Consider the following 25,940-nt stretch of genomic DNA (forward strand, 5'->3'; position numbering starts at 1 on the left):
CCGGAGTTACATTGTGGCGACCCCTATCCGGGAAAAGACGAAACATACAACAACATATATATATATATATATATATATATATATATATAGATATATAGATATAGATATATATATATACATACATACATACACACACATATACTTTGTAAAGGATGAAGAGCAGAGGTGCTAGGGAAGTCTGCATTTTATGCTCCGTGTCTGCTGATACACTTGGATCCAATAAAATCTGGTTGTGTTTATTTTACTTGTGCTGTGAGACTGCAGTGTGGATCAACTACTGGACTGGAATTTTAATAAAATCTAAAGGTAAATCACTGGCTTTTTCCTTGTGTGGTGGTGAACTGCTGCATCAAAATAAGTTTGTTAACCACAAAACCTCTATGATGCTGCCAAATGTAGCCTACACACTTTCCACTATCCTAGTGATGATTTTCTAAAGCCTGTCCACTGTCATTTTAGTATTCACCAACTCCAGTAACTTCAGCCACTTTCTCCTATTTAAACTTCAGCCTCACTCTTTCAACAATCCTTAACTCCCTGACCACACAATTCCTCTATTCCATTTCACATTTAAGCCACCTGCTACTTAATCAGTATCATTGCAACCTGTTAATAATGCAGAAACTCAAGCCATCCATCCATCCTCAACTCCTTTTCCCATTCTACACATGGGGTTGGGGTATCACTAACAGTGACAGTCATCTCAAGCCAAGGTTTACACTGCCGGGTGGCTATCCCTGCCACGGTAGTTCATTCGTACCACTCACACACACTCACCTAGGGGCAATTTAAGAGTGTCCAATCCACCTACAGCACATCTTAGGAATGTGGGAGGAAACCTAAGCATCCAGAGGAAACCCACATGTCCAAAGGGAGGACATGCAGACTCTGTACAGAAGGCACCCCAGCCAAGAATCGAACCGGAGTACCTCTTGCTGTGAAGTGACAATACTAACCAGTGTACCACCGCGAACACCCTAACCCTAAATGCAGAAACGCAATATCAGCCCCCAATTTATATTTTTACAGTCATCCTATTAATTCTTTGGCATTCAGTGAATCAGTTTAATCACCTATGGAGCATTTCTGTGGTTGCCAATTATTCCTCTTCATTCTCATTGCTCATTTTTCCTCCACAAATACATTGTCATCTGGGGTTTCCACTTTTCCTGTTATTAGAAAGTCAAAACCCCTCATACACTATAACTTGAAAGGCATTAGTTGAAGTGATTTATTCCTTAAATAACTTTAATTAAACATGACATACAGAAGAACCAGGGGAGACTGCATCAAGCATGGTGATACTTCCTAAAGTGGTATGCTTTTTGATGTCTTCTTTAAGGGGAAGAAATTTGTTCAGAAAGCGGACCTCTCCTTTGCTTCATGACTTGAAGGAATTCCCTAAAACCTGTGGTTGCACATTCAGAAATGGGGATGTTAACCTCCCTAATCATACAAATCCGTAGATGGGGAATAAACTGTCAAGTTAAACATGCTTGGTATGTGTATGCATTTTCTGGGTCTTTTCAAAGGTGGTGTAGGCCTGAGAGAGTTTTATGAACTTTTGAGGTCCTGAGGAAAGACTAAAATTTTTAGCAACGAAGTAGGGTATGGTAAGGAAGCCAAATGCAGCACATACAAAAGGGCATAGAGGAACGAAGAAAAGTGATTGTATAAGAAGTGGTCTCACAGAGGTGTCACCTGTATGTTAAAATAAATGTTGTGGGATGGGAACTATGGTGAGCTAGCACAGGAGTGTGGAAACGGACGCCTGGAAACTCAGAATAATCAACATCAGGGAAGGGGTGGAGTATGTAAGCACTGAAGAAGTACCAGCTGGGAACGCTGACATCAAATAAACAGGCAACAGGAATGTCACTGTTGAATACATCAGCACAAAGAATGCCAGTATCAAATCAACCAATACCTGCTGTAGGTGCTAAAGCCTTGCATCTGTTTCCCCATTCTGGCACAAGTTTTATGGCATGACTGAAACCTTTGATGATAGGGTGGGCATCAAGAAAAGTTGTGCCAGATAAGGGGAAATGGATGCAGAAAAAAGGGAGCACCAAACTGAACAGCTAAAGATCCCTGGTGCTTCAAGACTATGAAGGAAGGGGCTGAGGGGTTTAAGAGTACCACACCTACAATGCTATCCAATTCTACAACCCTGACTACGACTCTGAAGGGTTGGAGAGCATCAGACTTGCAATGCTATCCAACTCTACAACCATGGCTATGTCTCAAACAAGTACGAATTCATAACCGGTAATGGAAGAGACGGGAGTGGAAAGAAAGGGAAAGTCCATTTGTGTCTCAGAGGGGAAGAGTGCTGACACTATGTACATGTGCACATTTTCAGTCAATGATGCCCTGGTGGGTGCCATGATTTGAACTGAAGTACAACTTACAAGGAGAGTGGCAGAGCTGACTACATACAAAATATGCAGAGGCATGGATGGCAGTCATAAATCCCACTGCAAGCCAACTCCTTCAGCATGTTGCAAACATGTGATGGAGAAGCATAGGGCAGAAACAAAAACACATTCCCTCCGGTGTGCTCAATCTTTTCCCCAAGGAATGAATGAACCTGTAGGGCTCTCACCAAGAGGAAACAAATGATTCAAGGGAGCAGCCAGTAAGCAGAAGGTATATTCAGCAGAGGATATAGAAAATATGCAATGCTAAAACCAACCAATCAAAAGTCAGAAAAGCAGGAGAATGCCTCAAGATCTACGGTGAAAGGTCTGTAGGAAAAAAGAAAGTGAGGGCCTGACAAGTCAAAGAAGGTGAAGCAGAGGATACCACAACCAACGCCAAAAAAAAATCTTAAATTTCTACTACCAAGGTCATCTGCATTCTTAAATAACTAAGGACAAAAGTATCCATATGAAAACAGAATGATTTTCCTCCTTGATGGCCAGTGCAGCTAAAGAATCACAATCTGAAGTTCAAAAGGTCCCTTAGTATTTTCAGAACACAAACAGTTTTACACTTTTTAAAGCTACTTTACTGAGATACACTACCATACATCATGTGCAGTCCTCATGCACAGAATAGTTTTCCATTTTAACAGCAATAGAAGTTACTAGGGAATGGTGTTCCTTCTGAAGTACAAAACACTTCTTAGAGAGAAGGAAACTCTCCAACGCCCTTGTGCCTCCATCTAGTTACACCACCAAACACTGTACAAAAAACATTATTCTGTAAACAACTTAAAACAGCACTGTCCAATAAAAGACGGTCTGAAAAATAAAGATGATGTTTTAATTGATGTAAATTGTGGTAGACGCTGTCCCGTTCGATTCTCAGCTAGAGCGTCTTCTGTGTGGAGGCATGCGTGAATGGGCGTACCCATAGCCAGCCTTAGGCATAGGCCAACTAGGCGGCCGCCTAGGGCGCCGCTGTAGCAGGGGTGCTTTTCCAGTATTCGTTGAAGGTTGTGCGTCAAGCCTGGCAAGCCGGTATGTAAAAATCAACTGCCAATCATTAGCGGACCAGAGTTCCACTGTGGTGACCCCTAACAGGGAAAAACCGAAAGACACAAACAAATTGTGGTAGTAGGACCAACACTAATGGGAAGAGAAAACAAGTTTCAGTAACGGGAAAGAAAAATTGTCATATGCAACAGTAAATATTAGAAAAGGAGTAGAGTCCCACTTAGGGCAACTTCCACTACAAAATCTCTTCAAATCAGCAGCATTCTGGGACATTTCTTGTGGAACTGATGTTTTCATATGGCACAGAACTGCAGACACTAAAGACTGCTGTTGCATGATGGAAAACAAAGGTGATGGCAGTGTGAGAAAAAGTTATCTGGTGAGCAGTCCTAACACCTGTGGCAAATGCCTTACTGATACAGAAAATAGACCTCTGAAGTACTAGCCAGTAAATTTCCATGCCTTAAGTACTAAGCACCTAGAGCTTAGAGTGTATTCAAAATCCCTCAATGGGTCAAGCACATTGCAATGGGCTGGCAGGCTTATCCATTCCCTCTTGACGCATGTGAATTAAAGGAACCATACCTCTTGTCTTGACAAATGTAGTGCTACAAAGAATGACAATTGCCTCTACCAGGCCTTTTAAAATGAAGACATGGAAATAGCATACAAGAGGCTTTGCCTCTATTGCTCATGCATCCATGCAGAAATTTCAAAAGCAAAATATTTTTATCTGGTGACTGTCTGCATATGCAAAGAGATTCACATATAACAGATGGTGACTGCCAGCAGATGGAAAGATATACTCCTATAAAGTGGCCATTACACCATAATCGGGGTGGGGTGGGGGGCAATAAACACTCCTGTCCAAATCTCCTTCAATCAAATCTATAATGGATATAAAAATTTGCACACCCCTGTTAAAATGCCAGGTTTTTGTGATATATAAAAAAATGAGACCACAATAAATAATTTCAAAACTTTTCCCACCTTTAATGTGACCTATAACCTGTACAACTCAATTGAAAAACAAAAAAAATCTGTTTGGGAGGAAAATATAAAAAATAAAAAACATACAATAAGCTGGTTGCATAAGTGTGCACACCCTTAAATTAATACTTTGTTGAAGCACCTTTTGATTTAATTACAGCATTCAGTCTTCTTGGGTAGGAGTCAATCAGCATGGCACATCTTGATTTGGCAATATTTGCCCACTCTTCTTTGCAAAAACACTCCAAATCTGTCAGATTGCAAGGGCATCTCTTCTGCACAGCCTTCTTCAGGTCACCCCACAAATTTTCTATTGGATTTAGGTCTGGGCTCTGGCTGGGCCATTCCAAACTTCTAATTTTCTTCTGGTGAATCCATTCTTCTGTTGATTTGAATGTATGCTTGGGGTCCTTCTCATTTTGAAAGATGAAATTCCTCATCATCTTCAGCTTTCTAGCAGATGCCTGAAGGTTTTGGGCCAAAAGTGACTGGTATTTGGAATTGTTCATAATTCCATCCAACTTGACTATAGCCCCAGTTCCAGCTGAAGAAAACAACCCCAAAGCATGATACTGCCACCACCATGCTTCATCATGGGGGATGGTGTTCTTTTGGTGATGCAAAGTGTTGTTTTTGCGCCAAACATATCTTTTGGAATTGTGGCCAAAAAGTTCAGCACTGGTCTCATTTTTGGGAGAAATGATGTGTGGTTTTGCAAATTTTAGCCAGGCCTGGATCTTTTTCTATGTAAGAAAAGGCTTCTGCCTTGCAACCCTACTCCATAGCCCAGACATATGGACAATACTGGAGATCTTTGTCACATGTAGTACACAACCAGTACTTGCCAGAAATTCCTGAAGCTCCTTCAGTGTTGCCATAGGTCTCTTGGCAGCCTCCCTGACCAGTTTTCGTCTCGTCTTTTCATCAAGTTTGGAGGGACGTCCAGTTCTTTGCAACGTCACTGTTATTCCATATTTTCTCCACATTTTGATGATTGTCTTCACTGTGTTCCATGGTATAGCCAATGTTGTGGAAATTGTTTTGTACCCTTCTCCTGACTGATACTTTTCAACAATGAGATCCCTTCGATGCTTTGTAAGCTCTCAGCGAACCATGGCTTTTGCTGTAGCAGGCAACTGAGTAAATGTCAGGAAAATCCTACTAGCACAGCTGAACTTTATTTGGGTTAATCAGAGTCTCTTTACCTGATGGCAGGTGTGTACCCAAGAAGAATGAATGCTGTAATTAAATCAAAAGGTACTTCAACAAAGTATTAGTTTAAGGGTGTGCACACTTATGCAACCAGCTTATGGTACTTTTTTTCCCCTAACAGATTTGTTTTTCAATTGAATTGTACAGGTTATAGATCACATTATAGGAGGGAAAAGTTTTGAAATTATTTATCGTGGTCTCATTTTTTATATCACAAAAACCCTGGCATTTTAACAGGGGTGTGTAAACTTGTTACATCCACTGCATCAGAGCTCTGCTCAGGCTGAGTTTTGATTTTGGAGATGTAAATTGCTTGAAGATGTCCAGGCTGATGAGCAGATCTCAGAGGTGCATGGTCAGCCTATAATGGGTGACCGCAGGTTTGCTGATGTACCACAATGCAATTGTACTTTAAGTCTCTACTTAAAGGTGCTCTTGTTGAGTGCTGACCTAAACGGTATAAATAGCTGCCATCAGTTTCTTTAACTCCTTTACATGTCCTTGGCATAACTGAACCCACTGGCTTGAAATTTGAACTTGTTTACTTATGTAAGGCCCCTCCCCCTTTTTACAGTGAGTAAACTAAGGCATTCAGGAGTCAAGGTCAGGCTTGGTAAAAGGGAGGCCTGAGTTAAGGTTCTCCTGAATGACCACTGACAGAGTTATATTCTGATGGAGAAAATTATGCGAGTCTTGCACATAAACATGGACTGGTCACGCTGTTCTCAAAGGCTCTTACATACCCCAGGATTTTACTAGGATGTGCTTCTTGCATGTGGACCATTAGGGTAGATGATGTCAAGTATCCCAAGGTTTTCAGGAATACTCCATGGTTAAGTGCATCACTTATGAAGCCTTCAGGAAGAACTGGTTCATTAATATTATCTTGTCCTCAGATACAGGCAATACATCATCTCTGCATCTACAAATGTTCTCAGGAAGGCTTTGACAGCTGAAAGTGAGAGGCTCATCTTCTTAATGACTCAAGATGCCCAGGTTTAGAAGATCATGAAAGATGCAACTCACAGCCTTCTGCATCTCCCCAGGAAACAGGCTGGCACCAAATAATCACCCAGAGATGGGCAAACATGGATGCCTGCCCATCACCCTCAGATATGCAAATGCTGATGCCAGACAATGTGTGATGACTAGAGGCACAGTAGCCAGACAACAGGGTGATGAGGTGAAGTGGAAAAGCGATCTTCCCACTGTGACTTTGAAGTAGTGTCTGGGAACCTTGGAAATGGGGATATTTAAAACAGGCATCCATTATGCCCATGATAAACAAGAGGGCAATTTTTAGCAGCTGGGGGGTGGACTATAGGGCAAGTATCTAGAGGTTGCTGATCTTTCTGACAGCAATGAAATTCTTTAAACTGGACAAGTGCAAGGTAAGTCTCATTCCTGGGCATCAGAAAAAGCCCCGAGTAACAATACTCTCCTTCCCTTCCAGTTGGCATCAATGCACTGGCCCTGCCTTCCATGAGTTGAAGGGGGGGGGCATAGCCAGGTGCAGCTGGCTCTTTAGCACAACTGACATGCCAAGAAGGCAGAAACTACAGAAACTGCAGTTAATCACTTGTATATCTCACAAGAAACCATTTTCCCCAGAAACAAGGCACTTCCACCCAACATATTTGGAGAGGTAAAGAAAAAGGAACATATGGAAAGGCAGTCGCAGCTGTAAGGAATAAATGTTGAAGGAAATCTAACCCCTTTTCCCCACTGTCAAAGCCTTCACTGACTGGCTTGATCATTCATCTCCTTCAATGTCTATTGCTTCTTCCTCGCATGACCTTCACTGAATACACTGATCTGCTGCTCTCTGCTTTTGGCAAAAAGCCATCGTTTAGCTAGATAACTAGGTACAGAGGGATGGGTCAGATGCTTAACAAAAAAGCTGTCCTTTTCTCTTACACAGCTTTTTGCGGTGATAGCCAAACACACTTGTTCTACCTAGGGAAGCATTTGAAAGCTGCCCCTTTCATATCCTGTGATCAACGTTCCAGCGGCAGCCATTAAAAAACTGGCATTGATGCTATCACAGCCACATTTGATTGAATATGACCCCAGCCTAGCAATGAGACAAAATTATTGTTACCTGTAGAGCCATCACTAATGTCATTATCCATGTTCATGCTTTATGCTCTCTTCAATACCAAATATACAGCTCAGCAAGCTCCTGCCTGGTGCCCTGCAGAGTTCTACAGCAGGAGAGAGACAAAAGAGAGACTTTGGAGTGATTAAGTATCATTTTTCTGCATTTTCTTGCTGCCTTTAGCCAATTCCGCCTAAAACGCCGATTTTCTAGAGTTTCTGTGATTTAAAAAGCTTGTTTCAGCTACATATTGTATTTATTTTACTGCCTGCACTTTAACAAAGTCATTTATGTGTTTAAAATTACCTGTTTAACTGTTGTAGGTTACACACTCAAGTGTGATAGCTATTTCTGTGCATTTAAAGTGTTTTTGATTGTATCTGCTTTATTTTCTGAAAAAAAAATTATATATATATATATATATATATATATATATATATACACACACATTCACACACATACATACCTGTTTTCCCGCCTTTCTAAGCTAGTTTAGTCCAGTTTTCAGGTTAGTGCTGAATTCAGGGCTGTGTTAAATGTTTCTGTTTGCCCATACCTTACTTGGATAGAAGGAAGTTTCTCTGTTCACTGTGAGAGAGGAAGCTTTGAGCAGCCTATCTGTCCCTGGAGGAGTGGTTTCAGCCCAGAAATTAGTTTATTGGCCATTTTGGGCTAATTTCTCTCACTTTCAATTCTCTGCTATAAAACCCGCATTTGCAAGGTTTTGTGTGCCGGGCAGCGCCAGTTAGCTAGGGTATAACTATTCCCGGCTCCACAAAGTCTACTCTTCAATTTTTCCCGTGGAACTAGACAAATTTTCAACTTAAGCACTCAAATCATTTACTTCTCATCACGGCACTTGCTCAAAACTCATAGCAAGCACTAATAAACCTTAGCACTAGACCCCCCCCCTATACTGTAGAGAATGACAAAGATCTCTATTCGACCTTACCTGCCAATCAGTAAAACAGTTCACTGTACCTATCCAGGCATGTCCAGAGGGCAGTTTCAGGTGTACTCTCCAGTCCAGCTGGTGAATCTGGGCATTTTGAGGCAATGCTACAATTGCCTCATGTACATAGACAACCCTCTCCTCCTTCCACCAAACACTAATACATGCGAGAGATGCAATTATACAGCCAAACTGGAAGGCTAAGCTCTCTCAACCCAAGACTGGACCAGGCAGTCAATAGGAGAAGGGAATTCTTGCATCAAACCACCAGTCTTACATAGATCTATGAAACCAGCACTGGCAAAAAACACACAAATACACAAAAACATACTCGGAGGCTCTAAATAAAAATCTGCAAAAGCAACAGAGACATCCAAAGCAGACATCCAAGCAACATCCACCCCCCAACACAAACCATGAACACATACTTCACAAAACCAGTGTGCCACACAATCACAGCCCTTAAGGCAAAAATAACATACTCAACACACTAGTAATAGGTGACTCTAGTCAGGCACACTGACGTCCCACTCACTAGGCTGAACAAGCAGAAGGTTACTGTTAGTTGCCTGTTGGGAGCCAGGATCTGCCACATAACACAAGCACTCCGGTCACTCCAGAACAAGTACAAATATGACTTTGTCATTGTCCATGTTGGTGTGAATGACCTGAGCAGTACCTCCCTGGACTACATGAAGAGAGACTTGGAGGAGCTCTCTGATCACGTAGCCCAGGCCGGTATGACCCTGACCCTGAGTAGCATCCTGCCCTCACCAAGAATGATACCACGGTATAGAGAAAAAGTTTTTAATTTCAACAATTGGCTAAGCTTCTGGTGTCATTCAAAGGGGATCCAGTGTCTGTCAGTCTGGGATGACATGCTCGACAAGCCACGCTGCTTTGCTAGAGACGGCTTGCACCTGTCACCCATAGGCTTTTGAATATTGGCCAAGGCTCTTGCCACCCCCATAGTGCCTTTTTTAGGCAAGGCTCAAAAGACAAACCCACTGCCATAAATAGCACAAGTAACAAAAACTGAGGGTAATGCTGCTCAATGGCAGAAGTCTAAACCTCAAAATGCATGCAATTGAGGCACTCCTCAGTATGGAGAAAATCGATATATGTGCAGTAACAGAAACCTGGTTTAAAGCTCCAGAAAGTACCCCAGCACTACCAAGCTACAACTCATACCATACATTTTGGCCACAAAACCCAGACCGAAATACAAAAGGCGGGGGAGTATCCATTTTCATCAAGGATACCCATACCTCCAGGTTAGTGCCACAGCACGATGCTTCAGAGATCATTCACATGCAACTAACAATGGGCAAATTATAGCTTGCCACAGATCACCCACCATGTCCCAGGACCCCCACTCCGCATTCCTGGAAACACTGGGAAACAAAGGTCCAACCAAACACCCTGATATTGGGTGATTTCAATTATCCAAACATTAACTGGGAGAACTATTCAAGTACGAACTCCCTTGTCCAACATTTCCTAGAACTTATAAACTCAAATGCCCTGGATCAACTGGTCAACACCCCCACCAAAGGCGACAACATACTGGAACTGGTCATCACCAACATGGGTGACCGGTGTTACACACCGGAGGTCAACCCCTCACTGGTTAGATGACCATAAACTAATCACTCTGGATATCTACATTCCGCCACCACCCTCGGTTAAAAACACCACTGTGAAAAACTTTTCAAAAGCAAACTTCCCGTTACTTAAGACCGAGCTGGGAAGTTTCAAATCCCCCATACTAAAGGACAATGCTCTCCAAGCTGCAAAATCCTTTACTAATGTGCTCTATGGGCACCTACAAGAATGCATGGATCACGCTATCCCAAACAAAACCAAGACTCACTCCTCCAAGAAAAGGAAACCAGACTGGTGGACCCCTGCCATAAACAGGCTATACAATCGAAGGAGGAAACTAGTACAGAAGAGTAAAATCCCAAGAATTTGAGACATCCCCGATCAGTATCAGCAAGAAACTACGTTCCCTCATAAAATCATCCAAGGCTAGCTTCAAAAGAAAAATTGCCACGCACTCCAAAGATAACCACAAGGCATTTGTTAGCTATGTCAAGAATCTAAGTGGCAATTCTCAGATTTGCTCAGAGTTCGTACAGAATAGCACAAAATACACTAAACTGACAGATATAGCCAACATCCTGGCAGACAGGTTCAGTGCAAACTTCACCCCCGCCTCTCACCCCCAAAAGGGCCATAACTATACCAGAAGAATGTAGTGCCCTTCAAATCACAGACACTCAGGTTAAAACAGCCCTCTCGCCAAAGCCAAAAACACAGTATCAATGAGACCGGACAGTGTCCCAGGCTGCGTCCCACACGAGCTCAAAGATGAACTAACCCCTCACCTAAACACACTGTTTAAACTCAGCCTTTCCACAGGCTACATACATGCCCACAGAGTGGCGCACAGCAATGGTTATTCCGCTCCACAAAGGTGGAGCCACAACGGACCCCGGGAACTATCGCCCAATAAGCCTGATTAGCTTGGTCTGCAAAGCTATGGAGCGCATTATCATGGATCTCATTAACAGAGACACTGGAAACCTCCAAACACTGAACCCTACCCAGTTTGGCTTTGTTAAGGGAAGATCATGCCTCCTAAACCTGGTGGACTTCTTTGAGACTGTTACCAAGGCTACAGACGAGGGAAAGGTGGTCCACACAGCCTACCTAGACCTCGCAAAGGCCTTCAACACCATTCCCCACTCAGGTATTATAGACACGCTCACCAACCTGAACATAAACCCCTACGTCACGAGATGGGTTGCCAACTGGCTCACGGACAGAACCCACATGGTAAGAGTTGCAGGAGCTAGGTCTGACTGTAAACTGGTTACAAGTGGCATTCCCCAGGGCTCAGTCCTAGGACCCCTCCTGTTCGGCATATACTTCTCAGAGGTACAGGCAAGCACAGGAGGACTATGGCTGACCAAGTTCGCAGACGACTGCAAACTAGGGGCTATAACTGACTCTCAGACTGACACAAACATCCTCCAAAAGGGTCTCACTGAGACAGATACCTGGTGTCAAAACCATGGCCTCAAGCTAAATGCCAAAAAGTGCATAGTCATCCCCTTTGGAGAAAACAAAGTACCCACAAACTACCTCTACGCATCACTCATCAGACCCATCAAAGTACAATGCCCCATTTGGGATGTACCTTACAAGACACCTGCAACAATTGGAAAGACCACAGAAGTTCCTCACCAAGAGGATCACTGGCCTCAAGCAGATGCCCTATGCAGCTCGACTGAAGAAACTCCAGCTGTACCGCCTAACTCAGAGGTGATCTCTGCCTGACGTACAAGGCCATGTCCAACCCAGAATTGATGGGCATGTTCCACCTAAAGAAAACCATATCCCCTCGAGCCACAAGCTCCGGGGATCTAAACCTCACCACAACAATAAATAGGACGTGCTGGAGGGATAGATTCCTGTCCCAGAGACTTCACATGCTCTGGAACAAGATTCCAATCTACATTAGGCAGAGCTCCTCACTAACCGTCTTTAAGAGAAACCTTGACTAGTGGATGGGAAACAAAGTTTACCCCAGGGATCACTTCAATGGCTCTGCTGGACAGAGACACAGGGAACTAATCTAAGGGGGCGACGAAAGCCAACACATTCCGGCTAGGCTTATAAATGCCTTCGGGCAGATAGCCTAGTACCTACCTATGAACCTAAATCTAACAAAAGTATGGATCCCAGACTTGGAACAAATGTATTTTTTTTTTATTTTCAATGTTATCAACAGCCCCCAAAAAAAGTTTCAACCAAAGTTCTGAACTGTAGCAACAATTAATATCAGCTCAACGCTACAGATAAACTACTAAACACACTCAATTCAGCAGCCATGGCTCCTGAAATAAATCTTGGCATGTTGCATACACCAGATAGTCAGCTCTTCAGATCTGCCAATCACACATACTAACAATTTTGTACAGGACAATCACCCCCTTTCTCCCCATCCTAATTATGGTACTGCATATATCAGGTTTAATTACACTCAGCGGGATCTCTGTATCTACTAGCTTTCGCTGCATTTTCTTCTCTGGTAACTTCACCTAAAGTCACTTGTACTTTTGGAGGAACTTGTTGAATTTTTCATTGCTTCAAACTACCTGAAGTTAAGTCTACCAGAAGACAGGCAAACAAAGCCTTGCTCAGTGCTAAGTTTTGAAAATGTCTTTTCCCTAGGACTGCCTGCTTTGAAATGTTCACAATTTGTTACATCGTGATTTTTGAAAAAGCAAAACAAGCACTATAAATTATAATACTCAAGATAGCCATCTCCAAAAGCACATTTTGTGCCTACTTCTAAGGATATAATTAGTCTCAAAAAGTTAGGTCTAGCCAAAAAAAATAAAGCAACAGCTCGGGAGCAGACACACAGCTAAAAGAAGGACCTCTTTATTTGAAAATTGGTAAGCACTTTCACACCTAATAATCGGCACTTCATCAGACCAAATACATAAATAAAATAATGCATGCATACAATTGCAATAAATCACATGATCAGTCATCACCAATAAAACACTACAAACCCCATTCAAACAGCCGATCCATTCATAAAAACTATGACGCAAGTGTAAATGGAATCACATGATCAAAAGACACCTATCATAATACATAACTGGGAAAATACCCCTAAATGGTTTGCAAATCATGTTCGCATCATTTAAATAAATTCCTGGACTTCAGAACAGGCTTGAACGATACTTTACCATTAAGGCCACTACACTATCTGCCTGCAGTTTGATAATCCATTTAAGTTCATGTCCTTCTGTTTTGTTCATAGGTTGGTACTAGGCTATCGGCCCTAGGGCCTATACAAGTCTAGCCACAACAATTCCCTGGCTATTCCTCCCCACACTATTTACTTCCCTGGACCCCTGTCTAGCAGGGCTACTGATGTGATCCCCGGGATGAATTTCCTTACTCCCATCCAATCAAGGTTCCTTTTGAAGAGGGCCAAAGAGGCGCTCTGCTTGACATGTATGGGCAGTCTATTCCAGAGCCTGGGGAGTCTCTGGGTCAGGAACCTATCCCTCTGGCATGTTTTGTTTATTGTGATGACAAGATTTAGATCCCTGGAGGGTGTGGCTCTGAGGGATTGGGATTTTTTTAAGAGTAGCATGTCCAACAGCTCTGGGGGGTTTGACATGGCCTTGTATGTTGAGCAGAGATCGCCTCGGAGTAGACGATATGCGACAGAGTATAGCTGGAGTTTTTTAAGGTGGTCAGCATAGGGCATCTGCTTTAGGCCTGTGATTCTTTTAGTGAGGTATTTCTGTGGCCTTTCCGGTTGTTGCAGATGTCGAGAGGTACATACCAAATGGGGCGTTGTACTCTATAGTGGGTCTAATGAGGGTTGAGTACTGTGGGACAATGACCTCCTTTTTTCTGGATGAAAAGCCCTTAGTGATGAGGTGTGCACATAGAATGATTTCCAGACTGTTGTGGCGATGTGGTTATTGAAGGTGAGACCACTGTCCACCTGTGTCCCTAAGTCTCTTATCACACTTTCGGTGTTTACATCTACTGCCACCTATGTGATAATTCACGGGTACATGTTTTTTCCCAAAGGGGATAACTATACATTTCTTGGCATTGAGCTTGAGCCCATGGCTCTGGCACCAAGCATCAGTTTCTGTAAGGTCATTTTGTAGAGTATCCACATCATTTGGGGATTCAATAATGGTTCCCAGTTTGCAGTCATCTGAGAACTTTGTTAGCCAGAGGCCTTTAGTGTTGGCCCGTACTTCAGAGAAGTAGATGCCAAATAAGAGAGGTCCCAAGACTGAACCCTGTGGTGTTCCACTTGTCTGGAGCTGGATTTGGAGTCTGCTACTTTTACAGTGTGGGTTCCATCAGTAAGCCAGATGGCAACCCATCGAGTGACGTAGGGATTAATGCCCAGCTTAGCAAGGTTATCTATGATTCCAGAGTGGGGGATGGTGTCAAAGGCATTGGCAACGTCCAGATAGGCTGTGTGGACTGCCTTACCCTCATCCACGGCTCTGGAGACTGATTCGAAGAAGTCAATAAGGTTCAGGAGACAAGAACGGCCCTTCATGAACCCAAACTGGGTGGGGTCCAGTGTTTTAAGGTTGCCAATGTCTTTGTTTATAAGTTCCATGGCCTTGCAGATCAGGCTCGTCAGACTGATGGAGCGGTAGTTCCCAGGATCCAAGGTGGATCCCCCTTGTGGAGTGGGATAACTGTAGCTGTGCGCCACTCAGTGGGCACGAAGCCTGAGGTGAGGGTATGATTAAACATGACACTTAGGTGAGGTGCCACTTCATTTTGCAGTTCATGTAGTACACAGCCCGGGATGTCATCTAGTCCCATGGATGCTGTATTTTTAGCTTTGGAGAGTGCGTGTTTTACCTGTGTGGCCGTTATTACCGGAATTTGGCAATCTTCCAGTATTGAGATGGGCCATTTAGGGGATGAGAGCAGGGTGAAGTTGGCACTGAATCTATCTGCCAGGATATTGGCAATATCCTCAGGATCAGTATATTTAATGCCATTCTGTTGTAGCTCAGAGCAGATCTGAGCATTGCCATTTAGATTCTTGACAGTTATAGAATGCCTTGTGGTAGTCTTTGGAATCTTTAGCAATTTTAGTTTCGTAACTAGCTTTGGAGGATTTTATGAGGGATCTCAGCTTCTTACTGAGGCTGGTAAGGGAGTTTTTTGCATCCTGGGATTTTCCTTTTTTCTGCAACAGTTATTTCCTTTTGTTGTAAAGTTTGTTTATGGCAGGGGACCACCAGATTGGCTTCCTTTTTTTGGAAGAGAGCATCTTGGTTCTATTTGGGATGGCACGATTCATGCATGAGTGGATATGCTCGTACAGTGCCTTAGTGTAGGACTCAGCAGTCGAACTTTCAGTTCAGTTCCCATCTGCATGGGTGTCATGAAGTTTGTAACGTCTGACTTGAGTAGCATGAAGTTGGCCTTGGAGAAGTTTTTTATGGAGGTTTCCTTACTGGGGGGGGGGGTGGGATGTGGATGTTAAGGATGATTAGCTTATCTTCTGACCTGACCAACGTGGGGGTGACTGTAGGTGTGGAGCATCGATTTCCCATGTTAGCAATGACCAGGTCTAGGATATTAGAGCCCCTGGTGGGACTATGGATTAGTTGATCCAGGGCATTGGAATTTATGAATTCCAAGAACCGTTGGGCAAAGGTGTTGGTGCACGAGCAGTTTTCCCAGTTAATGGCAGGGTAGTTGAAATCACCCAGCATTAGGGTGTTTGGTTGTACATTATTATCGTTCTCAACAAATGTAAAATAAAATAAATAAAATAAATATTATTTTCCAGTATGTTTAGAAAGGTGTACTGAGAATCTTGGGGCATGGTGGCAGATCTGTAGCAAGCTACAATTTGGATTGCAGTCTTACCTTGTGTTGTTGCACCTGAAGAATTTCAGACTCATTGTGCTGGGCAACTAACCTGGTGGTGTGAATATCCTTGGTGAATATGGACACACCTCCACATTTAGTGTTTCGATCTTGGTTTGGTAGCCGAAAAGTGTGGCAAGAGTTGTACCCTGGTATTGCAGGGGTGCTCTCTGGAGCCTTGAACCAGGTCTCAGTTACTACACAGATATCGATGTTCTCCATTTTTAGAAGTGCCTCAAGAGAGTGCATTTTGAGGTTTAGACTTCTAGCATTGAGTAGCATTACCTTCAGATTTTGCATGCTTGTACCTGTTACGGTGGTGGTTTTGTCCTTTGAACTTTGCCTAAAAAAGGCACTATAGGGGTGGCAAGAGCCTTAGCCAGTAACCTGAATCCCAGGGGCGACAGGTGCAGACCATCTCTGGCAAAGCATCGTGGTCTGTCGATCATGTAGTCCCAGGCAGACAGATACTGGATCCCCTTTGAATGACACCAGAAGCTTAGCCAACTGTTGAAGTCAATCATTTTGTCCTTATATTGTGGTATCATTCTGGGCGAAGGCAGGATGCTACTCAGGGCTAGGGTCATACCTGCCTGTGCCACATGATCCGAGAGCTCTTCCATGTCTCTTTCCATGTAGTCCAGGGACGTACGTCTCACGTCATTCACTCCAACATGGACAATGACAGTCATATTTGTACTTGTTGTGGAGTGACTTGAGTGCATGAGTTATGTGGCGGATCCTGGCACCAGACAGGCAGCTCACTGTAATTTTCTCCTTGTTCAGCCTGGTGAGTGGGACATCAGTGTGCCTGACTATAGAGTCACCTATGACTAAAGTGTTAGGTACGTTGTCTTTTATAAAAATTGCCTAACCGCAGATCACTACCTAATTTCTCAACAACCTTGAACTTAAACTGATGACTAACATCATTCACTAAGACACATTTTGCTAATGGACTTCTCTCATCGTTCTTATTAATGCAATATAAATGTTCCCTAATCCATTTCCTTAATGTTCTACTAGTCTTTCCTACACAGAACGACCAGCAACACTCACAGACTAAGTAAAGCAAATTCTTCATATTGCAGTCTGCATTCACTCTGAAATCATATCTTACACCTGTGTCTGGGTGTAAAAATCAATCATTCGAATCCACGTACTTACAATGTGAACATGGACGTGTTCCTACTATTCCTGTCAATTTACGCTCACAACAGTAATTACTCTTGTAACACAACAGTCTCTTAAATAACCTCTTATTCTTGAAAAAAAATAACTGTGGTACTACCACTATTATTAGCCTATAAAATCATCCAGTTCTTTACTATCAAACAAATCCTATCTACTTTACCGGTATAACAGATAGGAACTGACACTCCCTGTTTAGTGGATATGTGTTGTATCTGACCCACCATGTGGGTAGAAAAATAGGGTTCCACTATCCCATCCCTATACAAAAAATAGTTAGAAAATAAAATCATGCACTGCAAATGTGAACTTAATACTACTTAAATCTTTGCCTGGAGGTTATCAACAAACTCGTACAGATGACTGTTCACTCTTGGATCAGCAGCAAAAAACACTTAACATGCCACAGGTCACATCCTTCACAGCTAAGTTGCCAGCTAGTCTCTTCAGCACAGAAATTAAACGCTGGCCTGTTCTGAGGAGTGTCAGTGCTCTTGCGGTCTGGGGTAAGGAACAAGCATCCACCTCCGAGCAAGTTTAGGACCAATTAATTATGGACATAATGAGTCAATGATCCTCACAATGCAAATATAAAATAAACTGAAACATTGGCAAGTGTGAAATTTAATACCAACACTAATAAAACAGGGCACCCTACCAGGATGTAGGCTGAAAGACGCAGCAAGGCAAGATTGTTATTTATAACAAAAGTCATGGATCTCAAGAGATGCAAACTGCTTTCACATCTCACAAATGAATGCATGCTATGAACAATTAATCTGTGTTTTTGGTAAATTACATGCAGTAAGAAGCAAACAAAATATATTATCTTTACACAACTATCGTAACAAAAAGCGGTGCTTACCAGCAACAGGGTAAATGTGAGCCATCAGTGTTGCAGCCATATGATAGGAGGAAACAGCTGCACTCAAAAAATGTGCAGTCTGAAATGACGGACAGCTTGGACAGTACCAGCCAGACTGTGCAAAGTTAAGGCAAATTTGCTGGTGAATTTTCATCAAAATGCACATATAACTCTGGGAGATCAAGCTTGATCCTGTACTTTCACCAGTGATTTTAATATCTTCAGTTTCCATTTCTTCCCCAAGACTGGGCTGGGATATGATATCTGCAAAATCCTACGGATACAACAAAATTTGGTGAGACCTTGCCTGACTCCATTACAACTCAACGGCTACAGCATCTTTGCACTAAAAGATCCAGTCTTTCAAAGATTACCTGATCTTACTGTGGGAAGCTCACCTGATCATACTGTGGGATCCTCACCTGATCATACTGTGGGAAGCTAACGCTGAACTCCTTTTCCTCTTCCTCCTCTTCACTGCATCCAGTCCCATGACTCTTACTCTTATAGCGGTACAAACTTGCTTCCTGCTGCTCTTTAACTTGAGCTTGACGTTCTTGTTCATCCCAGTCATTTACAACTGCCTGTAAAGCATGACAGAATGCCAATTTTACTTAAGAATTGACAGCAATGGAAATAAAATTATAAGTTTACAACCCCCCTCCCCCCATTTTAGATAAGGGAACACAATGTATGTAAAATCTTCCTCTACGTTCAATCAATGTGAGATCTACTGATGAAGCACTGCTCAGACTCAAAAGGTGAACAAAACACTAAAGGGACTTCCAATATGATTATGCCCTGAGAAATGGGATGATTAGAGCATTGTGGAAAACTGGGAAAACGTTAAAAAAACAAAAGCCAGAAAAAGTTTTCATTTTTTATATAAATATACTATTAATTACTGTGCTTGGATGCCAGCAAACAACTTTCGAGAAAGTAAACAAATATCCGCCAAAAAAGAATAAGCTCTGGCAGGAAGAACCTTCCAGCTCTTCAGCAAAAATGTTTCAAGTTTCAGCATTAGTGCAAGATATTAATTTCCAGTAAGTCAGGGCACAGTGCCCAGTAATTTCCCTCACTGGTGTCTAAGTGAGACAGTGGAGTAATATATACAGTCAAATGGCAAAAGACTGGAAAATAATACAGGTTTTAAGTAGCTATTCAGATGAGCTGAAAAAACTCAGACTGAAAATGGAAGATGACTAGCTGAACATGAGGATTCTCAAAAGCGGTCTCAAAAAAAATAATGCACTTAAAAGAGAGAGCATGCAGAGAAAATCTGATTTTTTTTTTTGCTATTCCATACAAACTGGAAGGAATAAACTGAATTAATTTTATGAAAAGCAAGCAACTGCACTAGCATTTCACAGCAGGACTTGTTACATAAGAGTACATCGTATGCATGTTCCGTATCAGGGTGTCAGAAAGCAGTTGAGACCTATATTAATAAAGATACAATCATACCAGCAGAAAGAGCTGCTCCCAATAAATCTGTGTCAAAAGGTAAAGCATTAAAACATGGAGATACCAAAGTGTTTGAAAAAAAATGGCTATTGCTGTACACCAGAAACAAGCGAGGCACGTTTATGACACAAACACCTTGTTCACTGCCCTCTTGACTATAGTTTTCTTTAACTATCCACACACTCTCAGCATGGACGGGTAAAACTACTTGCAGACGATTTTTGATAATAATGGGTGGGGGCGAGCCATGTTGCATGCAGCATCACTTACCACACAACCACTTCAGATCATCAAATTTGTATTTAGCTAACCACGCCTCTTTATTCCACATCCATTAATTTCCTTTCACAGCAACCAATGAAAAGTTTTAATACACAGACATATTTGCACCTTAACTGGCACTAAATCTAGTAGTTATTTAATGCAAATCAATACCATATATTCTACATAACACTTCTAACAATCTCTGTCCTATACCCTTGATTGAAGTTTTTGATCTCTCCACCTTCTATCATATTTTTCAGTTTGCATGCAAAAAACTCATGTGCATCTGAATTTCTACTTGAAACTCATGGCACATCCTAATCAAAAGGTATATTCCCCACTACCTTAGCTCCTCCTTATTTCATCCCTAGCTACACCTTACCTCTCAGCCTAGGTCGTAAGTTGGCCACTTGTCATAACTACATAGACAAAACTGGGTTGTGAATGTGTGTGTATCAGGCAGAAAAACTTGGTTCCTCATTAGGTAGCTTACCTCTGCAGGCAGTGGAGTTCTGCTGCCTATTTCCATTTATTCCCTGCACACTGCTTCTAACACTTTCTTGGTAGCAATAACTCTAGAGGATGCATGTTCTGATATAAAAGCCTCAGTCCTCCTTTCCTTTCTCTCTACTAAGTACTAATATGCACAATTACTAACACCCTACAAAACCTCCATAACAGCTTACAGCCCTCCACTCCCTTACCATTACACTCTTCACAGATTAAGTGGTACATAGGCTCTGCTTCTTTCTGATATAATTACACATCCTAAAGATGGTTGCTAGCCTGACTTACCAGCTATCCATTTTTTTTCCAAGTTGCAAAGATGTTTAAAATTTCAAAAATTTAAAAAAGTTACATTACTCTGGTGGCATTAGAGTACCACATCCTATAACCAATACTCCTTCCATAGTTGCATCTAACACTTTCCCTTGGTAGTATAACAAAGCTGCTTACAAGTGCTCAGTCACTACAAACCCTCCAGAACATGCATACTCTCATGTTTTCCACTCACATTACTACCTTTTATGTTTAGGCTTCTGCTCTGTTTCATATCTATATACACAAACTTTCTCTTCCCAGTCATCTTACTAACTTGATTTGCTCACTATCCTTTCCCCAAGTACTAGAACCACGGTGGCGGCCAAGATTTGCTTGTATTTAATTTCTTATGCCCTGCAATAAACTCATTCTCAGTTTTATATTACTCTTCCCTTACTACCCTCACAGCCTACTACTTTTATACACTGCCTCATATTCTCATCTCTAGTACTAAGACAGTCTACCAGCTATCAGTTTTTCCCTCATCACACATACCCTTTCACTTACCAGACTTTGGTGCACTTCCACTGCCTATAAATTAATAACATGTCCTACATCTATCTAGGGTCAAAGTACTCTCTGTCCTGTCATACAGAGCACTCTGTTCAGCTTTATTGATATAAACAAAGCCATTTCATCTCCAACCTGCATTCAACTGCCTTCAAAATGATCACTTCCAACATCTGTTTCTTATAACTGCTACCCTTCTTAAACATGTTTGTTTGTATGCCTATATCTCAGAGATTCCCACCCCATTAATCTAAATAATGACCATTCTCAAATTCACAACACCCAAATTCAGTCCAGTTTTCTTCCCCTATCCTTATACAATGATTATACATCAACCCTAACCTATTTCTCCAAAAAACAACTACATATCCATGCAGCGTTTCTACAGCAAACATTTTAATCACCACAGCAAACTTAAATTTCTAGATAAACTGTACCTTTTATCAAAATCACTCTCTCAGAACATATGCATATTAATCCTGAACCGTTCCATAATACAATACTCAACTGTTTGTAGGCATTATTTAACTAGGAGTAAAGATCGTAAGACTGCCTTTATAATTATCAATGACATTAATAACAAATGAGCAACCCTTGAAGCATAGCTGCTTACAGCAAAACCTCATATATTATCATTTACAAAACATTTGCTTGAGGACAACTTCTGTCCTTGTGCCTTTGTTTAATCCAAACTATGCTATGCTATGCATAGTAGGAAAAGAACAGGTTAAAAATGTGTGGTGGTACTTCAATACTTATCCAAAAATATTTTCAGTAAATACTGCTACAGATGTGATGGCTAATATCTGTTCAGATCAGTCCAACTGTCTACATGCTTATCAAGTTCTAGGGGAATACTCAAAGTGGTCCCAGACCCAACCAATAAACTGAGTCCTTTGACTTGAAAGGAAGTTGAGGGACCTGGAGGCATATTGGACTCCAAACAGGTCTCAATCGAGGCCTGTACCAGCATCTTGGTCATGAAAGGGGGCTGCAAAAGCACCCACCTTCTTTGGTGATAACAACCCTAGGAGGACTGGCTGATGGTGAGCAAGCATCATTAAGAGGCCTTAAGCCTGAAGCACTTTTCCTTTTCCCTAGCTCAAGGGTCCTACTACCTGGAAGCACCACCTCATCTATAGAAAGAAACAAACACTTTCACAATGTTCGTTTCAGATCTGCCCTAAAACCAGTCATGATGCACATGTTTTAGAGATGCAGGACAAATACTAAACAACCGTACTCTTTCCCTTACATATGTGATCTGCACATTTGACTTGGTGCATATCAATCTCACCTTACTTTTTGTCTGAGATGATCTTTTGTACAATTGTCAGTAAATAAGATAATTCTGATGCACATCTGACACTGTAAACATCTTTCTCTTTCTCTGTATATGATTTAAGATGTAAATGTGCAAAACTAATGTACATGAAAGTGCTAAAACTGCTATTTAAGTATGTTGCCACATTTTACTGTAGCTCATTGGGGACAGGGTTGTAGCTGAAAACAGAGCAGCCCACATATACAGTAAATAAACAATTAATAAAAAATATACATGAGAAGAAACAATTACATACATGATCAGTGTACCAATCAGTGTGTGCATCAAAGCTGCAAGATGGAAACATATCTTCAAAAGAATTGTCATGTACATGTGGGGGTAAAAGCTTTTTACCAAAACGGATGCTTTGTCAAAATCAACATGGAATGTAAATGGCCTTACACATACAAAGATCAGAGTGTATTGAATTATATTTTAAGTACTGTAAGGTATAACAAGCAATGCTATTAAAAGACAGCTGGAAAGACAAAGAGGTCCATGTGAATCTTTCAAAGAAAGTATTTCAGGGTACATATCAGAGACAAAGGAAAACAGTAGTAATACTGCTGACTAAGAGAGGAGCAGTGAAGGGAAAGGAAAAAAGGACAATATTGGTACATTTGTAGTAATAAATGATTATTAGTAGGGAAGAGGATTACAATGGCATATATTTATATTCCAGCTAAACCTATTATGAAACTTAAGAGAATTTGGGGGGAAAAACATTTCAACGGGGGAACATTTACTGGTGGTGGCTGGAACCCAATCTGCAATAGTCAGGATGTATCAGGGACCTAGATGGGAAAATATGACTCAGACATAATTTACCTATTATTTCCCAGGATAAAATAACTGGACTAAACAAGATAGAAACTATGTTTCACAGGAGCATATGCATTAAATTAAAATCTCAGAGACCCATCCAATGACTATAGCAGATCATGCACCAATAAGAAGTAAGCTAATAATGAGAGTAATTATATAAATGAGACACTGTTAAAAAGGGATTAAGGGCATGACTCAAGAGTTATATGGGGGAGACAGAAATTATATCAGAAGACATAGTTTGTGAGCGTGATAAAATGAAAATGGAGTTTAGACTATTGCAGAAATAAAACAGGAGAAATGGGAATTATCAATTGGAGTTGACAAAGGTTAAAGTATTGCAGAAGGGGATTCTCAAAGAGCACCTGCAGAATTCTAAAGGGAAAACAAGGGAGGGTATGGATATAATAGGGTCTACTACAGATGATCGAACTTTTAAAAGCTCGACTTTCATATGGCCAAGACTATATGATTGAACATTTAAAATTTCAAACATGTGATAAAAAAAGGGGGGGAAAAACAAAAAAAATTACAGTGAATGTTTTTAGCAGGGGGCAAGCCCCCCCTGCACCCCCACACCCCCTGCTATTTAAATATACCAACTCTGAGATCACACTACAGTGAGGAAAAGGGAAAGTTTCCCATTCTGTGCTGTATAGAAATTTCAAACTTTTAAAGGTTCGATCATATGGTCTCGGCCATATGAAAGTCGAACTTTTAAAAGTTCGATCTGTAGGTGACCCGGATAATATGCGAGTTCAGGAATGCTGCTGTTAAGCAACTATTTTGCTAACAATTCCAGGGCTCAAATACTTTTAGCACAACATCCTGGAGAATGGAAAGTAGAAAAAGATGCAGCCAAGCTTAAGGAACATACAAGTAGAAAACTAACCAGAGAGCTTATAGGGTTATTAGAGGGATTTAAGAAAGCTTATAAAAAGGTGTATAAAACAGAGGAAAGGGAAATCAAGAAAAGTCACAAATGAAGAAAAATATGGAATTAATTAATTATGCCAATGTTCGAGGAAGATGAAGCTCAACAATTAATAGCCAAGATAGGAAGAGATTAAATAAAAAAAGTGACATATAATCAAGTAACAAGCACTTCTCCAGGAATGCACTGTATTCCTCTGGAAAAATGGATGTTAGGAGCGAAGAAAACGATAACTATATGGAAACTTTTAAACAGTATTTAAAAAAAAAAGGGAGTAGCACCAACATCTTGAAAGAAGGCTGTGTTGGCTGCATGGCCCAAAGGGAGCTAAAGAACCTTCAGATTCGGTTTGATATAAACTTATTTTAATTTTAAACCAGGAGCATAAAATTATTACATCTGTATTAGCTTAAAAAATGGCAAAGATGTTACCAAAGTTGATATATATGGTTGAATGTGGTTTTGTGGAGGGAAGGCAAACAATTGACGGGATTAACAGAGCATTGTTGACACAGAGGAAAGTAAACTGAAAAATGCTGCTATTGGTTGTGGTCTTGATACAGGAAAAGCATTTGATCATGTTACCAGGGATTTTACAAGTAGGCCAAATGCAGCATTTGTGTTCCATGCTTTATGAATAAGAGGATTAATAAGGAGACTATATGAAGGGTCAGAAGCAAGAATTAAGGTGGGAAGGCTTTCTTTCTAACAAGTTGTTTTTGAACAGAACAACAAGGCAAGGATATACTCTTTCCTCATTGTTATTTGTTTTATATTTAGAGCCATTGGCAAAGAAAATAAGATATTCAGAAATGTTATTGTTATGGTACTCAAAAAAGTAGCTTTATTTGCAATGCAGATAATTTGTTCATAATAAATCCAGAAAAGGGGACACTGGTGCTGCGCAACATTTTGAGATGGTTTCAAGTCTTTTCAAAATATAAAAACAAATGAAGATAAAGCAAAGGCTACAGTAATAACTTACGTACCCATACATGCATTTGTTCAGCAATACTCATATGGCAGCTAAAGATTTGTGGTTAAGAAAACTAAACCAAAGATAACAAAAATTAAGTTGGGTAGTAAGATGCATGAAAATGTTCTTAACCCCCTTAGTCTTGTACACAAGTCAAGCATATTTATATCAGGAATGTAGAAATAAATATTTTATTACAGGTTTGTCTGAAGTATGGGTACAGAAAATAGGCAAGAGGAGGCTGAAATTTATTGGAAGAAAGCAGCAAACAAATCAAGATATTCAGAGCAAATAACTTGGGAAGGGAAGGTAATAGAGTGGGATGAAACTAAAAAGAAGCTTAGGTGGCAAGTTAGATACTGCCTTCCCTATCAGGGATTGATAAGAGTATAGGCAAAGAAAACCAGATAGGGAGTGCTAAGTGAAAGACATGCTCTGGTTGAGTTTGGGAGTCTAAGACAGAAGGTGCTATTAAAAAAAAGAGTTAATTAGCAGGGAAAATAGAAACTGCATGATAACTACATGAATCAAAGAAGTTATAAAGACTGAGAAAGGAGAATGGAAAGGCAATCTATAAAAGGACACTTGTAACAAATTAATAAGGCTCCCAAA

At 41.1% G+C, this 25,940-nt stretch overlaps 1 protein-coding gene across 1 annotated transcript in view; it reads right to left on the bottom strand.

The window, feature by feature from the left end:
* MDN1 (midasin AAA ATPase 1) overlaps positions 1-25,940 on the bottom strand; it is a 3,484,183-nt gene that overhangs the window by 1,093,076 nt on the left and 2,365,167 nt on the right. The window contains exons 64-65 of the mRNA XM_044071809.1: positions 18,629-18,790; positions 18,207-18,480 (exon numbers count right to left, since the gene is read on the bottom strand). Coding sequence (XP_043927744.1) covers positions 18,207-18,480; positions 18,629-18,790 — 436 coding nt within the window. The remainder of the gene's footprint in view (positions 1-18,206; positions 18,481-18,628; positions 18,791-25,940) is intronic.

This window comes from Protopterus annectens, chromosome 1.part0, assembly GCF_019279795.1.
Source record: "Protopterus annectens isolate FY-2018-M chromosome 1.part0, PAN1.0, whole genome shotgun sequence".
Lineage (NCBI taxonomy): Eukaryota > Metazoa > Chordata > Ceratodontiformes > Protopteridae > Protopterus > Protopterus annectens.